Source organism: Uloborus diversus, chromosome 8, assembly GCF_026930045.1.
Source record: "Uloborus diversus isolate 005 chromosome 8, Udiv.v.3.1, whole genome shotgun sequence".
Lineage (NCBI taxonomy): Eukaryota > Metazoa > Arthropoda > Arachnida > Araneae > Uloboridae > Uloborus > Uloborus diversus.
Genome location: NC_072738.1, coordinates 1103697 through 1122515, shown reverse-complemented (window position 1 = coordinate 1122515; position 18819 = coordinate 1103697). Strand labels below are relative to the sequence as shown.

The following is an 18819-nucleotide window of genomic DNA, read 5'->3' as shown; positions in this document are numbered from 1 at the left end:
AAAAATTTCACTCAAAAATCGGCCTTAATTTCCATTTTGCTCACCCCCGAATGAATGTTGAGTTTTTTTTTTCGACCCGACCACACGTGGATATGTGCCTAGGAACCTACAGACACCCGAAATATCCATTTTGACGACCCCCGAGTTAATTACAACGAATTTTCGGGTGACGTCCGTATGTCCGTATGTTTGTATGTATCTCGCATAACTCAAAAACGGTACGTCCTACAAATTTGAAATTTAGTACAAAGACTCCTAGTGGGGTCTAGTTGTGCACCTTCAATTTTGGTTGCATTCGGATGTTCCTAAGGGGGTCTTTTGCCCCTTTTTGGGGGGAAATCATTATTAATTTCGGTGAAAACTCAAGTGGTGTTATAATTTGTCGGACACTTGGCGATACATCGCCAGTCTTTTGGTCGCCAAGTTTTGTCGCCAACTTGGCGACAAATTTTGCGATTTTTTTTTTAATTTGGTTTCAATATGGCCACTGTTGGTGATATTTAGAGAGTAAACAATTGAATCAAATTAAAAATGCCAATAATGAGGAAATGACATTAAATTGGAGTAAAAGGAAGTCATGTGATGCACACATCAGCTCGTTTATATTTATTTACATCCCTGAAATTCAAGTTCACGGAGGTGAGAAGTCACAATAACCACACTTATTTTTTAATACAAAATCTGTCTTCTTGTTTTGCGACAAAAATCTTGAACTACGGCTGAAAATAAACAAGGGGGCTCTTTTGCATCATGGAAAGTAAAATTTAATGTCATTACTGCCACGCGTTAATGAGGAATGGCATTTTGTGTTTAGATAACGGAGGTGAGATTTGAGTGACATGGCTCCTTGTCCTAAAAAAAAACGAACTAAACACAATATCAAAAAGTTAAATATACTTAAACAATTAGTATTTAAGACACTTGTGAAAGGAATAATAAATAAATAAATATATACTTTTAATTAAACAAGTTATTAAGCAACATAAACAGTTAAACAAGGTGTGACATGCCACGGAGGTGAGAATTCGCATATTGTGAACCAAAAATATAGTAAAATAAAAATTATTACAAAAAAATTGTTGGCAGTTTTAAATAGATTTATTTTTGATGAAATTAAAAAGCATTGTTAAATGAATTGTTCCTTAAAGTTTTTTCTGTAAAAGGCTTGTGACAGAAAAGTTACACCTTTTGAAGAATGACCCAACAAGACTAGTAAATAAAACACTATAAGTATTTTTAATAATAAAATATTCTTGTAGATTAATAAAAAAAAAATTTAATAAATAAATAAAAAAAACCCCTAAGTTTACCTTTGTGCATAAAAAGTAAAATAAGAAAAACCAATGTCAAAAAGCACAAATTGCCGATTACTTCAGACACATGTTTTGGCGTTACAAAGAATGCCTATTTCAATGCAAAAGAGTCTTATTTTAAATAAAACTCTGTTTTAATTTTTGTAATAATACTTAGGGGAAGGTCGGGTAGTATTGGACACCTAAGTCATTTCAATCATAACATTTTTTGTTTTATTTGTAAAGAATTAGTTCTTACACTAAATTATGCTGTACTAAGTTACCTAACATAAATTGTAAACTTTGGTTAAAAAACACGGAGTCGTATTTTTTAAACAAATTTTTGTCAAACTCTATTTTTGGCCAATTTTAAATTTTGGAGGGTTGTATCGGACAAAACATTAAAATGTTGAAATAAAAACAAATAGTTCAGAATAACATTTTAATATGCAAAAAAAAAAAAAAAACGAACAAAGTAGTTGGTTACTTAGAATAGTATACAAGTCTAAAAATGAAAATAATTAATAATTTTTCATAAAATTTGAAAAATATAGCCTATATGGTTGACTAATTGTCATTTTATTAAAGTCCAACTTTTTCAATGGCTTCTTTCATATTTGTTTCATCTCATTTATGTCGTGATTTTTCCGTTTCAACCTGTTAGACAAAAAAAAAAACACCGTCAGTATTTTATTTTGGTGCCAGTAACTTTGTCCGATACAATCCGAAATTGGTTTGTCCGATACAACCCGATTGTAAAGCTACAGTTGTTTAACCACCGCTAGGTTATTACTTAAGTTAGACACTTTTATAGCTCATAATACTTAGATTAATATACTATCAGTCTAAAGGTATAACAATGAAACAATATAACTTACTCTATGTGTAAGTATATGCCCCAGAAGTTAAGTTCGTGCACTGCAATTCTCTCAACAAACAAACAACTAGCTTTGCACACCAGAACGAACGGTTGATTTGAACCAATATGGCGTCTGTGGCTTTCTTCCCCAATACGGCACACTACGTGACACAGTACGTGCTGCCCCTGGCGGCGGAATCAAGAAGCAGTCCTTGTCCGATACCCGCTGTCCGATGCTAAACGACCTTCCCCTACAGAGATAGATAGATAGTTTATGAACACCCTTCATTCAATATCTATAGATTCTAAATAGAGATTGTATATATTGTAAACACACATTATAGAGAATAAAATAAACAAGACGACAGTACACCACAAGCGCCTCAAAAACTATTAAAAATTCAAATGTGTAGCGAAAAGGTAATGAAGACTGCTGGAAATCTATTCGAAACTTTACTAATGAACTTTATAAACTTCTTGAAAATTGTAAATACCTTTGAGAACATTTATGTTTAAGCACCACTGATTAGAAAAAAATTACATATTCTGTATTAAGAAACAATAATTTGATGGAACTTCCGTGCGTTATGTTTAAAGTGCATTTTATACACGCTTTTTTCGTATGAATGGTCATTTTTCTTTAAAATAGCGATATCTAAAAAAATAATTTTCTGAGTATTCTAGCGTATTTTTTCTAGCGTATCTAATCTAGCGTATTTTTTCACCAGTCCAACCATTTTTTCAACAACAAAGTCAATTTTGATTTGCAATCAAAATTTTTTTGAATTTGTATTTTTGAAAAAAAACGACGAAATTATCGATTGATTTGCTTTAACAAAAAGTTGCTAAGAACTCTTATAACTTTAAAAATACTTAAATAACATGGAATAAGGCTCAGTTCTTTCGCAACTGTAGTTCATTTATTTTTCATTTCCAGTTTGATGTCCATTCCATAACTTGGGGATCCGATCCAAAACCACTCGTCAAATTACTACAAGTACGTAATGTAACTTTTTACGAACTTTTTGTTGAACGTATTTTAATGTACAGGGTGTCTATAAATGATGGGCCCGATTTTAAAAAATCGTATTTTCAAAAGTTCTCGACGGAATAAAATAATGAATGCGTAAAATTAAGGAGAAAAGTACCAAGTTTTTTTTTTTCCTTATAAATGTTCTATATGGGATCCTCTTGTCACACGGCATACGTCCATTCGATAATCTAGGTCATTCCACACATTTTATAACATGTCTCTGTTAATGCAGAAATGCGTTGCTTCGATTCTGGGAGCGTTTTCGGCATTGGCTGTACAAAAACACGGTCTTTCACGTAACCCCATAGAAAGAAATCGCATGGGGTTAAGTCTGGAGATCTTGGTGGCCATGTGAATAACGTTAAATCATCGTCACCCGCACGGCCTATCCATCTGTGTGGAAGCACATTGTTTAAGTAACTACGATCCGACAAAGACCAATGAGGATGTGCTCCATCTTGTTGGAAGATGAGAACGGGACTGTCCTCAAGCAGTTGCGGAAATAACCAAATTTCCAGCATGTCGAGATAATTGTCATCTTTTACTGTTTGCTCTGCGAAGAAACACTTGTTATTTTCTCCTTAATTTTACGCATTAATTATTTTATTCCGTAGAGAACTTTTGAAAATATGATTTTTTAAAATCGGGTCCATCATTTATAGACACCCTGTATTTGCTCTAAAGGTTTTAACACTTCGGTTATTGTAGGAGTAAAATTTGTAAATAAAGCAAAGCAAAAATGCCCTTCCAAATTATTGTAATCGTAATTAATTTCTACTATATGACGGCATATAATATATTAGTTTTTTTTTTTTTTTTGCAATATGAGGCAGTGAAAAACAAAGGTATGTAACTGCCGAAATTAAAAATTTGGAGATAACCAGTACAAATGGTAGGTGAACCTCTGCCTTGGGGCAAGAGATAGTACTAGTAGCTCTGGTAGGTGCTGCTATACAGCATGATTAAAAAAAAAAAAAAATGAAAGCCTGCCTAATACCTTATCTTTAATTGCATATTATTCAAAACTTGAGAAATTCTGCTAGTTTCTGCTGGTTTTTACCGATTATAACCAGTTTCTGCCACTGGCAATGCAAAAACCAGTTTCTGCCGGAAAAAAGCCAGTCCTGATGCGAATACAAAAGGATGACTAATTGTGTCGAGCTGTAGCATATTTGCCCGCCGAACCTGCCTGTTTTCCTGTCGACCCGGAAGACCCCATAAATCAGTCCAGGTCTCTTCCATGGCATGGAAGCTTTTACGAAAAACCTCGACAGAATTCGCTATGATTCCAGGCTTAGAAGGCTAAAAATGTACAGTCTTGAGCAAAGAAGAGACCGAGGGGACAAGATTCAGTTGTTTAAACTTATTAAAATGAAGGATGTTATGGAGCTGAAGTTTAGCACTGAAAACAGGACAAGGGGTCATTGTTTTAAGCTATTTAAATCTCAAGCTAACATAGATATTAGGAAATATTATTATTATAGCAGGGTAGTGGAACCTTGGAACAGCTCACCGGAAGAGGTGGTAATGAGCAAGGGAGTAGACAGTTTTAAGAGGGCCATTGATCGTCACTGAAGATTGTAAATTGACTAGGACCAGTCTAGCTGGGCCCAGAGCCTGTTGCTGATCGTCACTTTTGTATTTGTATTTGTATTAGAACCTCATCCTGCTTACCTTTGATACTTTCATCATATACGCCCTGGAGCCACATAACATTCAAGTACATTAAACTGCTTTCTCGAGGTTCTCCACTAGGGATGGGTTCGGGCTCATTTTTGAGAGCCCGGAACCGCCCGAGCCCAGGTGATATTGTCTTGGACCAAAATCCGAGCCCGCCTGAGCCCGAAGGAAACTTTCTTGTATCAAAAACCGAGCCTTCTACAGTCTGACATGATTTCTCTGTCAATGAAAAAATGTTATGCCCAATGTTCTTCATTAACAGAGAAGTTTCTAAATTTTCTAAAAATGTTCCAACTCAAATACATTATTGTGTGACATATTGCAATAGTGATCGCAAAAAAACACTATAAATAAGCGTTAATTTATTTTCTGTTTTTTTTTTTTTTTGGTTAAATTTTCCCATTGAACTGATTTAAAGGTTCCTTTCATTTTTCTCATAGTAGGAAAACGTTTATTTGCTTTGAGTTTGCTTGGAGATTGACGATTGAATATCTTTGCTTGAGTCCGAGCTCGCCCGAGCCCGAAACCTATTTTCGGTTCTAGAGCCCGAGCCAGCTTCTGGCCCGGGCTGAGCCCGTCTCATCTCTATTCTCCACACGCCACCTTAGATGCTTGGTTTTTGAAGATGGCGAAAGAAGATTTCCACCATGTCCCAAATGCGACGTCGCTCCCTTTGCACATTCTACCCCCATCACATTCTGCAATGTCGTGGTTTTTCCCGTGAAGAGACTAGGGCTGATTCACTGCTGTTTTTGGACTTCTTAGACATTTTTGACCTTATGAATGTGGTTTAGTTTTACGAGACCACACACACACACAGATGGAGATTAGTCCCACCACCACCACCAGGATATTTGCTTTTTCGTAATTTCATAAATTCCTCTGAAGACGTAATTCTCTGCAATTCCAAAACATGCGTCAACTATTTTCATTGTAAATGCATACCTTGGACACTAGTTGATATTTTTGATTGAATTTAGCCAATACTGATTCATTACGGTATGTACAGGGTGTCCAGCAAAGGACTCCCTGGTTTCAAAATTAAATATCTCGAAAACAAAGGACGAAAGTGGAATAAAATAAACGGTATGCTTATTGTGAAACCCATAAAAATCATATACTGGAACTTGTAAATTAGTTTTAAAAATTACCAACAGGTGGCGCTTCACACTGTAATTGCAATAGAAGTCTTCATAAATAGTACTGCGAAAAGGTTAGTTGTTTCAGCAGTGGTTTATCCTCTCAGATATGCTTACATATACACTAGAAATTATCGTCCAGCCTCTTCGCAGCACTATTTATGGAGACTTATATTGCAATAACAGCGTGCAGCGCCACCTGTTGGCATTATTTTAAACTAATTTCCAAGTTCCTGTATATGATTTTTATGGGTTTCACAATCAACATACCGTTTATTTTATTCCAATATCGTCCTTTGTTTTCGAGATATTTAATTTTGAAACCAGGGAGTCCTTTGCTGGACACCCTGTAGCTCAGTAGTTGCTCTGATCTGGTCCTTTGAATGTTTTGAAAAATCTTTCACAGGATCTCGCGGGTCATGTGACTGCGGACGCCAGCCAAAAAGAAGCTACAAATTTTGACGTGTTAGTATCTAAGTTAAGTGCTCAACTGGGATATCTGACAAAGTAAGGTTATTTTTTGAAGCATAAACTTTTCATTGCTCATAAACCTGTGATTTCGAATGTTTTCTGTCATGCCCTAGATTTAACAGTCTGATGATCCCCTATAATGCAATACAATTCATATTACTTAAAACGTGAAAAATTTGCGTATGACTTAATTAAAAGACCGTTAACTGAACTTAAATAAGCTTTAGAACAAGTAGGCTTGAGAAGAAAAAAAATGGCAATATAAAAAAGGAAGTCATTTTCAGTCAGTATACAGTTAGCAACTGATTCTCGAATTACCTTCTGAAAATGTATAATGCCCCCTGGTGGGGTGAGCTGTAGCGTAACTAGGGGTTGGCAGGAGTGGCTCTCGCCAGGGGACGGCATTTCGACTGATTTATAAAAAAAAAAATCAAGAGTTTTTTTTTTTTTGATCATAGAGTTTGAAAAATGCTTTAAAAATTTAAAAAAAAGGAGCTAGAGGAGGTATATATACAGGTATATATATAGGTATAATACACACATACTGATAAGGAACATTGGGCATCATTGAAAACAATTCTAAAAAAGAAAATAAGAAAACAAAATAACAATGATGCCTCCTATTTGTCGAGTAAATCAATCAAACTGTTCAAAAAAAAAAAGTTTTTTTTGGGAGGTCACAATGACCTCCGGTGACTTCCCATGTGGGCACCCTGGGGGAGGGGCGCAATTTCTTTAGTTCGGCAGGGGCGCTAGACACCATAGATACGCTACTGGGGGGGGAGCATTACACTTACACTTGAGCAGTTCATAAGTAACTGTAAGAGGAAAAAAGAATAAATCTATGCATATAATTTGGTGCACAAGAGTAATTTTTGCCGACGTGGTGCACCACGGAGTCCGCTTTCCCCTTCTCTACCAAACTTGGTTTGTCCTTTTTAGCCTACTTCCCCGTAAAAGTCAAAGGAAGAAAAAAACCATAAAAGCCTGTAAGAAATTATATGCTCCACGTGGTTACATTGCGTAACACTTGAAAGGGATCCCATAATTTATAAGTGGGATCTCTATAATTGCGTAATGGGACTTTCGGTGATTGCCTTCTGCGCAGATGCATGAGAGCGCCTGAGTCCATTCGGCTTTAGGCAGTCGTGAAGGCATGACTGGAAAAACTCCTGACCGAATAGCGGGATAACATTTATTGCGTCTTTTTTGACCGCCATTTGGGAATAAGGGCAAACTGGCTGCCCATCATGTAAACTGTGTCAGTGTGTAGAAAAACTAATTAGTTGTAAATTGTGTGTGTATAAATATTTCTTAAAAAATAAGTTGATTTATGTAAAGTGTGAATAAGAAGGAGTGGGGGAAGTTTCTCTTCAACAAAGCTTAATGCATCACAAAAGCATCGCTAAAACGAAGCAAAAGGCAAAAATACAAAAAAATAATTTAATATATATTTAAAAATTAGAGATAGGAAAGTAGGGTTTTGAGATGGGGAAAATGTGTCAATAGGTCTGTCTCCCTCCCCCCTCCTCCCAATTTTTTTTTGAGAGAATAGTCCAATTCGAACAAATTTTTTTTTTTTTTGTTCCAAAGATCTCAGTGAGAGCACCGCATTCAAATATTTCATTTTTTGATTTGAGCAATTTTTCATTCAGTTTTGAACAGTTTAAAAAGACGTTAGCACCAATGGGGATATTTAAGGTCGATACAGAACCCTTTGCTTCAAACTTCGTTTAAAAAAGCTCTTGATCAAGAACATGTATAATTTTTTTTTATTTATTTAGCTATTGCAAGAGTATTTTCGCACAATTTAAAAACTTTTAACATTAACGCCCTCCATAGAACTTTAAACCTTTTTATCTAACAAACTAACAATCCCAAAAAAAAGATTTTTTTTTAAACAAAAAAATCAAAAAAATTGTGAGGATTCCCAATACATTCTTAATTTTTGGTTTCCAGAAAAGGAAAAAAGGTTACTGTCCAAAATTGAAATACCATCTACAAGTATGTAGATTTAACATTGAGTCAAGTCAAAGATGAGTATAACTCAATCAAAATGAAATGAATTCAAAGTGCAAATGTTTTTATTGTTTAAATATGATTGTGGAGATGATTTGTTTTTATTTTTATCGTAAACTTCTTAATTAATTTCATTTTTGACGACTGGAAAAAAATGGTTTCCTCCTAATTTTGTTGACTCTAAAATTTCCCTACCTCTCTGATTGAAATTTTCAATAGGCTAAACTCAAAAGGAAAGATTGAAAGGGAAAACTGGCGGAAGGAAATTTCGTGTCTGTGAAACGGTGTGGGGACACCGAAAATTCAGAGTGATTTATTTTTTAACAGGAAGAAAGCTACAAACAATTTTCTTTTTTGGACAGAAAATATTTGTTGAGAGGATTATATGCTGATGAATTTATCTATTTTTAAAATTTGTTTTTACATTTTTGGCTACAAGGGAAAAATAAATCCAAGATACTTTATTTTTATCCTAAATAAAGAGCTGTAAGCGATATTTTAAAAATAAAATGTATTTATAGTGGTATGAATTGTATTCTTGATTACTCCTTTTTTGAAAACGACTAAAGATTTTTGTACAAAAACAAACATTTATCTTTTTTTTTTTTTTGCTGCTTTTACATTGTCAACAAGGTGCTGCTACTTTTTTTAGTTCCTTTTACGTATATGTTTCATCAGATCAGAAATTCGTATTTAGTTTTTAGAAATCAGCCTTAAATGTAAAAAAGCATGTTCGACATAATTTGCAATCCAAGCTAATTAAGAAAACATTGGTTAGACACTAGAAGACAAATATTGGTTTACGGGAACGAAGATTCATTCAATTATGAGCGGAACATTTTTGTCTATGCTGTGATGCTGTTCATTCTTCCATGAGGAATAATGGATCGTAATTTATATAAATTCACTCTACATATTGCATTTATTCTAAATGTAATAAAAAAAGAAAAAATTAGTCATGCGAAAGAAAATCTCAGTAGTTTTTGTTTTCTAATTTTTGAGCAATCACGATTGCTTATTGTTCTCATTTGACTGTTTTTGACGTTCCTATCATTTTATTTTCCCACCGCCACCCTCTGCAGCACCACCGTCGACCGGGTCCTCATGATGCTGCACCTAAAGCGAAAGCCGTCTCCAGGTTGCATCCATGTCCTACACACACGCGCATACATAAACACAACTACACACACACACGAACACACACACACACGAACACACACACACATACACACACGCATACATACAGACACCTACACATACACACACACAAAATAATACACACACACATAAACACAACTACCCACACATTCATGCCTGCACACAGATACAAACACATATGCCTACACACACATACACATACCCCCACACACACATATTCATACACACAACTACCCACACACATGCCTGCACACACATACACATACCCCCCTACACAAACACACATACCCCCAACACACAAACACACACGCCTACATACACACACTCGTGATTGCGAAAAACATAATTTGAAATCAAGATGTCAAAATTCAAATAATTTTTTTTTCCTTTAAATTAGGTTGAAGATGAGGTTTTTGTTGAAAATGGCTCAAAGAGGTGTGCAGCAAAGAGAAATGTCAAAGGCAAGTATGTCTTCCGTAATTTTACTATTATTAATCAATAAGTTAAAGAAAAGAGTTGGTACTAAAGCAGCTTCACACAGGAAATAAATACGTAAATAATAAGGTAATAATAATGTACTGCCCAAAAGCGTAGTGGCAACAGTTGGAAATGACGCAATGGATATAAGGCAGTACGAAAGAGCTAAAGTTTCCTTTTTTTACGCATATCATCTCGCCTTGCGTGCATGGCTGAAACAGCCTCTCGAGTTTCGTTAAAATGGTGAATGTGGGGATGGCCCTTTGCAAGGTTAAGTGCAGATAAATGTTCCTCGCTAAGATGTGAAGTCTCGGCATCACATAAGTGAACCAAGAATCTATCAGAGTCTTCTGCCAGACTAAATTCATCGCTGTGTCGGAAGTGGAGGCCCCATGGACCAGACCTGGGAGCTAATGAACGCATCGGATGGTTGGAAATTATAAGTCTTGTGGCCCGTGAAAATGAATAGCAGGAATTGGAGTTCGGAGCTACCGGCAGCGGGCGAATCCTCAAATCATTCAGCCTACGCTAGATCTTTGAAGCAAGGTCGAATTGGTGCCTTTTGTACAGCGTGTGAGATTTTTAGTGTTTGATGCCTCGTCGTAGAATTCAACCCCTGTGAAGTAATGTTTTAATGTATTACATGAGAACTTTTTAATTTGTGCAAATTGTGGTATTATGTTGTTATAGGCTAATGTTATTTTAATGTGTGTAAAAATGCAAATTTCATATTAGTTAATTTTAAGCAGAGTTATTTGGGCTTGGTGCTTTTGTAAATAAGTATAGGTGGAAACTCTGGCCGTGTAATAACTAATGTATTTTAACTTTTATTGGGGGTTAATTTTAGAGTTAGTATTTGATCAAGGAGTAGTTTTAAATTCTTTTAAAAGCACTATTCTTGCAATTGTATTTGTGTTATAACGCTGCATCTTAACCATGCCACCTAGTAAGAATAAAGCTGTTTCTTTCTTTAAAGAATTGTAATTAATGTGATCTTGGGTATGTGTTTTGGTGTTTCGCGTACTGTACGCTTCGTCAGTACAAAAATGGTGCCGTGACAAGGATTTTTTGCAGTTTTATAAAAAAAAAAAAAAACATATTAGCGGTGTATAATATGTGGTGGTTTTTACAAGTTTTAAATTTGTAATTTTGTGTGTTTTTTGCGTATTGTATAAGGAAGGGATGGCCAAGGACCAGGCATCAGGAGTTTTTGTACCTCACGGCTTATCTGTAATGAATCTATCAATGATACCTGTGTTTAAAGGTATTAATAGTGAAACTCCTCCTCCTGAGTTTTTTGAAAGGATAGAGGATTCGGCTTTGCAGTGGAATTGGTCTGATTCGGAGAAATATTTCGTGGCACGAGATAGGCTGTTTGGAAACGCTAGGGAATGTTTCAATGAGTTTCGCGACGAAATTTGTGATTTTAAAACATTGAAACTGGTCCTTTTCAGAGAATTTGTTAGCAAGCCGCCCCCAAGCGTGGCCCTTTTCGAGTTTATGGCATTCCGGCAGCCACCAAATATGCCAGTGGAGAGGTTTATCGCAAGGGCTAATGCGAAAAGCAAAATGCTAGATTTGGGAAATGAATCTAAAGAAATAGTGGAAAGTCAGCGTAAACACATGTTAATGAACATGCTTCTTGCAAATTTGCGACCTGAAATCTTGAGGGGAGTAATTGTCAGAAATCCTAAAAATTTGGAAGAACTCAAAGATTATGCAGGTCGTGAAGAAATTGCCTGGAGGGCAGCACAATCCGCCGGTAATCCATTTTTAAATCAATCTGAACATTTCGAGGCAAATTCTGAGTCAGTGTTTGGGATAAATCAAACGAATACAGAAAATAATAAAGTAAGCGACGGGTTTAATACCTTGTTAGAGAAAATGGATTCTCTAACAAAAAGGGTTGAGCTGTTGGAGGGGCATAGATGCCGGGGTAATGAAAGAAAAGTAAGTGTAACTTGTTTTAAATGTGGGCGAATAGGACATATAGCTCGATATTGTAGAACGAATCCAGGATACGAGCACACAAAAAAATCAAATTCCGGAAAACTAGACCAGGGGGTCTGGTCGGCACAAACGCAGACATTAATCCCTGGGGTGCGTATAAATAATGGGCAAAAAGGAAAGCTTCCTGTTATAAAGGTTAAGATTGGCCAGAACAAGATGGGGGCTTTATGCGACTCGGGGGCGACGTTGAATTTAATTGAGGAGGGTTGTATACCATTGGAGTCAGACTGTCAACCATGCTCGTTGTGGATAAATACCGTTGCGAAAGAGGCTATAAAAATCCTTAAAAAAAGTCCATCTTTACGTCACCATAAATGATAAAGTTATAAATTCGGATTTTTATATAATTTCAAAAGATATTTCAAAAAATTTTAAAGTTATTTTGGGTCAGCCGTTCTTGGTTGAAAACGGATGTATCATCAATTATAGTAAAAAAACGGTAAAAATAAACAATGAAATGATTTCATGGGAAAATTCGGAGCAAACAGACGCCATGTTTAATTTTGGAAACGGGAGTCAGGGCCAAATAGGTCATATATGCAGAAAAATCACCTTGCCCCCCTTTTCACAGTCTGTCGCAAAGGTTAACTTGAAAAATACATTAGGTTCGGAGGTTATAATGATAGAACCATATAATCAGCAGGAAAAGAACCTCTTAATTGCCCGATCTATAAGTAAGGGAGCGCAAAAAGATGGAATTCCGGTCCTGATAATGAACCCAACAGATAAATTTATTCATATTAACAAACAAACAAAGTTGGTCAGATGCGAAGAAGTAGTTAAAGCTGAGAGTATAATGAATGACATGTATTTTGTGGAAAACGAGGAGCGGTTTGGGGAATGCGACGAGGCCGATTTAGAGTGGAGTAATATATTTAGGTTAGATCATTTGCAACCTGATATAAAAAATAAAATGATAGACTTTCTGAATAAAAATAAAGAGGTGTTTGCAAGCTCGATACGGGACCTGCAGGGATGCGATGCTGTACTACACAAGATTCCACTTTCGGATGAAAATCCGGTAAAGAAGAAACCATACAGGGTCCCTTATAACTTAAGGGATGAAATGGATAGGCAGTTAAATATCTTGTTAGAGGCAGGAATTTTGGAACCATCCGAATCACCTTATGCCGCACCCGTTCTACTTGTAAGAAAAACCTCAGGGGAATTTAGATTGGTGGTCGATTTTAGCGGCCTCAACATGAAAGTGGTGCCCGATTCCTATCCCATACCAAATATTAATGAAGCAATTGATAAGTTAGAATACGGAAATTTTTTTACAACTTTAGATTTGACGAGTGGATTTTTTCAACAAATAGTGGTGCCCGAAGATAGACCGAAATTGGCAATTACAACACAGAAAGGGCTTTTCCAATTTACTCGCACCCCTTTCGGTCTAAGGACAAGTGCGAATTCCTTTCAGAGACTTATGAATGTTATACTTTCTGGTTTGGACCCCATGAATATCGGAGTTTACATTGATGATATCATAGTTAGCAGTAATTCAATTGAAAGCCATTTTCCGAAACTTCAGGCAGTATTTGACAGATTGAAAAAATATAAGTTAAAATTAAAGCCAAATAAATGCATTTTTCTGACTGAAACTGTTAAATACCTGGGTTTTAAAATTAGCAAAGGTAGAGTTTTTCCGGATCAAAAAAATATTGATATTATAAAGAATTTTCAAATTCCAAAGAATAGGAAACAAGTGAGATCTTTCTTGGGATGTATAAACTATTACAGAAAATTTATACCAAATATTGCTAGGCGGTCAGTTAGTTTAACAAATTTAACGAAAGAAAAACAGGGGTTTAAATGGAATGAACAGGCGGAGGAGGAGTTTGAGGATTTAAAACTGGCTCTGATGAATGACACCTTTTTGTATCTGCCGGATATGAAGAAAGACATCCACTTGTATACAGATGCAAGTAAGATTGCGATAGGTTGCGTCCTGGCGCAGTTGGATACAGAAGGATTTCCACAACCCGTGGCCTTTGGAAGTAGGAAATTGAATTCTGCGGAAACTCGATATTCGACGACTGAAAGAGAGGCCTTAGCCATTGTGTATTTTGCCAATTATTTTAAACAATATCTGCTGGGGAAACTATTTTATTTGTACACGGATCATGCGCCTCTGACTAGCTGCTTTAAGCTTAAGGATTCATTCTGCAGAATAGCCCGGTGGGTTTTATCGCTTTCCCAGTTCGAATTTGAAATAAAATATTTGCCGGGGAAAATTAACACGGTGGCGGATTTTTTGTCCAGAAATGTTTCTGAATATGAGACACAAAATAGGGAGGTTCAATTCAATGAATTGAGTGAGATGGGCCCGGTTAAGGCTGAAATTTCGGTTGAAAAAATTGCTGGAGGAACAGGAAAAAGATAGAGCATGTATTAGGATAAAGAATAACCTGTTAAAAAATAGCCCGATAAATCCGGATAAACTGAAATTTTTCTTGAAGGATAAAATTTTGGTATGCGAGAAACAGAAATTCCAAGGGGGAAGAAGATATTAGGTACGTTGTGCCACAGTCGTTGGTGCGAAAAATATGTGAGATTTATCATGATAGTCCGCAAGCGTGTCATCCCGGGATTAAGAAAACTTTTAACAAAATCAAAAGTATGTTTTATTGGCCGAGAATGGAGGCTCAAATCGTAAACTGGGTGAAGTCGTGTCAGAGTTGTATGGAACGAAGGGCACATCTGCCAGGGTGTTTGGCTCCATTGCAGAGAGCTCCTATTCCGGCAGGTCCATTCGAAAAAGTCGCTTTCGACATAGTAGGTCCCTTGCCTGTCACTGAAAGGGGTAATAGATATATCATTACCTTTACTGACTATTTTACAAGGTGGGTGGATGCTTTCCCTGTGTCTACGATAGGCAGTGATGTCATCGCGGATGTAGTGATGCAATTCATTAGTCGTTATGGGACACCAAAAAAAATTTTTGTCAGACCGGGGGTTGAATTTGCTAAGCAATGCAATGAAGGAAGTATACCGGAGTTTGAATATAAAAAAATTAGATACCCTGGCGTGGAGACCACAGAGTAATGGGTGCGTGGAAAGATATCACAAAACGTTAGGCAACGCGCTTTCGCATATAGTAAATTCCGAACATGATGACTGGGATATAAAATTGCCCTTTGCTCTCTTGGCGTATAGAACGTCTGCACACGAGTCGACCGGTTTTGCACCGGCATGGTTGATGTATGGAAGAAATTTAAATGTGCCTCATAAGTTTCTGGAAAAGGCGACTCCCTTTTCTTATGCGGATAATATGCATTATGCTAATGAGCTACTGAAGAAATTGCATGAATCATACGCCACAGTGAGACACAATTTGGAAAATGCGGCTGAGACAAATGAAAACAGACGAGAAAGGCAAAGTAAAATACGGCAATTTAAAGTAGGGGATGAAATATTTTGGTATAATCCAGCTGTGAAGCCAGGGCGCTCAAAAAAATTGAGTAAACATAATGAAGGTCCTTTTCTAATTTCTGAAATTATCTCTCCAGTAGTGGTAAAAATTAGGCACGCAAAGAAATCAAATTACGTCAGGGTGGTACATATAGAGAATATTGCTTTGGCCACTCCCAGATTTCCCTTAGTTGACCCGGATACTGCTACCACAGATATGGGTCAAACAAGAACACAACAAGGTTGTCAAACACAACAAGAAAATACAAAAGAGGAGGGAAATTCAACTGGGAGTTTGCCTCTTGATGTCCAAATGATGCCTGGTCTCTTAGGTAGTTTTGTCCCACATGTTGTGCATCCTTATAATTTGCGGCCTAGAGTGAATGGAAGAGTTGTTCAATAAAAATATACTTGTGTATATTTTTTTTAAGGGGGAGGGCATTTGTACTGCCCAAAAGCGTAGTGGCAACAGTTGGAAATGACGCAATGGATATAAGGCAGTACGAAAGAGCTAAAGTTTCCTTTTTTTACGCATATCATCTCGCCTTGCGTGCATGGCTGAAACAGCCTCTCGAGTTTCGTTAAAATGGTGAATGTGGGGATGGCCCTTTGCAAGGTTAAGTGCAGATAAATGTTCCTCGCTAAGATGTGAAGTCTCGGCATCACATAAGTGAACCAAGAATCTATCAGAGTCTTCTGCCAGACTAAATTCATCGCTGTGTCGGAAGTGGAGGCCCCATGGACCAGACCTGGGAGCTAATGAACGCATCGGATGGTTGGAAATTATAAGTCTTGTGGCCCGTGAAAATGAATAGCAGGAATTGGAGTTCGGAGCTACCGGCAGCGGGCGAATCCTCAAATCATTCAGCCTACGCTAGATCTTTGAAGCAAGGTCGAATTGGTGCCTTTTGTACAGCGTGTGAGATTTTTAGTGTTTGATGCCTCGTCGTAGAATTCAACCGCTGTGAAGTAATGTTTTAATGTATTACATGAGAACTTTTTAATTTGTGCAAATTGTGGTATTATGTTGTTATAGGCTAATGTTATTTTAATGTGTGTAAAAATGCAAATTTCATATTAGTTAATTTTAAGCAGAGTTATTTGGGCTTGGTGCTTTTGTAAATAAGTATAGGTGGAAACTCTGGCCGTGTAATAACTAATGTATTTTAACTTTTATTGGGGGTTAATTTTAGAGTTAGTATTTGATCAAGGAGTAGTTTTAAATTCTTTTAAAAGCACTATTCTTGCAATTGTATTTGTGTTATAATGCTGCATCTTAACCATGCCACCTAGTAAGAATAAAGCTGTTTCTTTCTTTAAAGAATTGTAATTAATGTGATCTTGGGTATGTGTTTTGGTGTTTCGCGTACTGTACGCTTCGTCAGTACAATAAATGCCAACTAAAAGTAATAGAGAAGGCACCCTTTTAACGGTACCCAAAGGAGCTGCTAGTAATTTCGTTCCATTACCAATTATAATGTGGTATGCAACTAATATTGAGAAGACATATTTTTGTTTTCAACGAATTTTAGTACTCATGCAGTGTTACAGCTTTTTTACTGCTTTACGAAACGTGAACACAATCAGCTGAGACTCAGATTTAGATTTTTCGGTTTTTGAGACACGGAAACTCAATTTTTGAATCCGTACAGGATGTAGTTATTAATAAACCATTTGTTTCTAGACACTGAAATATTTGAATGTCCTAATTTGTGAATATATGTAAGTAAACCTTCATTTCGTTGGGGAAAAAAATGCAAAATGAAAATTATTATGTTAAATAACAAATGTCTAGGTAAACAAATGTCTAGGTCAAAACTTTGTCTAGGTAAATATTATTGACACGTCAAGTTGTTGCATTTGTAAAAAAAATGTTGAAAGTTGCCTTTGTTTAAATATTTAACTTCATAAAATGTACAAATTTAAAAAATAATTCAACCCTTATTTTCCGTATTATCCTAATTGAAAATATTTAAGATTTTTTTCATTTACAATTATATATGTTTCTTTAGAACAAAGCTGATATACAAAATATGTTGAAGGGAAAAATGTGAACTAAAATTCTGATCAGAAAGGGTTAACTTAAACATTGGTGCTAATGGATTACCATTTTTTAGTCTTTGTGGATCAAAGGAATCGACATTTGGCGCCAAAGCTACAGACATTTGGCGAGAGTTATGGTAGCAGAGGGTCGAATACCCGATGAAGATATTATGTTCTTCATGACATTGGAGGACGTGAGAGAGTTGCTCAAGACACGGTCACCGAGAATACTTGCAAAGTAATTACTTTTCATCAATTGTAATAAAATTATAGTTCTCGATCAGTTTCTCCTTTTGCATGCAATGAAGATACCTACTATCAAAACTTTTTTGAGTTTTTTTATGTATTTCAAAGCTACTTACAGTGCTGGCCAAATTATTAGACTAAGACTGTTTCAAAAGCAAATTCTTTATTGATTACATAACTATAGACACATTAACGAACAGTGAAATAATTATCTAATATTTAGTATGCATTCCTTTCTTCTTGATGAGCATTCTAAGTCTTTTTGGCATACTTTTCACAAGGTTTACACCATTTCTTAACTTTTTAAAAAAGGAGGTAAAAATTGTTTATACTCACTATTATATATACTCACATACACATACTCACTAATTACCTAAAACTAACTTTAAATATAACAGAACACACTAATAAAAAGAACTAGTGAACTGTTTAAGCTGATTGAGGTTATGTTCCTGGTAGGTTGATAAACAAAGAACATAAACAAAGCAGTCAGTGCCGCCACCTGCAAACATTAAATTATGCCAAAATAACGTAATAATCAGTGTACAGTATGTACTGTACTTTAACAGTAAAATAAACAGTATTTTAGTACAAATAGTGTACAAAAAACAAAACAAAAAAACTCTTTAGTCTAATAATTTGGACAGCACTGTATTTGCAAAAAATTTCTTCGTATTGCTTTGATTTAGTTTTACACAGCTCGGAAATTCTTAAGCAAACGGACAAAATGAATGGCACTGGACAGTCAATTTATCCATTTCATTTTTCATTACTATTACTTTTAAATTTTATTTTTTTTAACAATCAACAGTTTAATTGCTTTTGATAAAATTCAACATTATCAATGGCAAAGTGTTAATAATAAATAAGAATTATTACTTAGATTTTCAATTAGACAAGTAATTAAAGAAAAAAAATATTATTTAAATGTACACCAACCTACAAAAGCAAACAATAGGACATTTGCAAAATACCATA

General features: G+C 35.8%; 1 protein-coding gene across 1 annotated transcript in view; it reads left to right on the top strand.

Annotated features, from left to right (window-relative positions):
• The window catches only part of LOC129227859 (putative phosphoenolpyruvate synthase), a 177501-nt gene that overhangs the window by 135651 nt on the left and 23031 nt on the right, over window positions 1-18819 (top strand). Inside the window, exons 25-28 of the mRNA XM_054862478.1 lie at window positions 3089-3148; window positions 6410-6510; window positions 10049-10112; window positions 17670-17833. Of these exons, the coding sequence (XP_054718453.1) occupies window positions 3089-3148; window positions 6410-6510; window positions 10049-10112; window positions 17670-17833 (389 nt within the window). The remainder of the gene's footprint in view (window positions 1-3088; window positions 3149-6409; window positions 6511-10048; window positions 10113-17669; window positions 17834-18819) is intronic.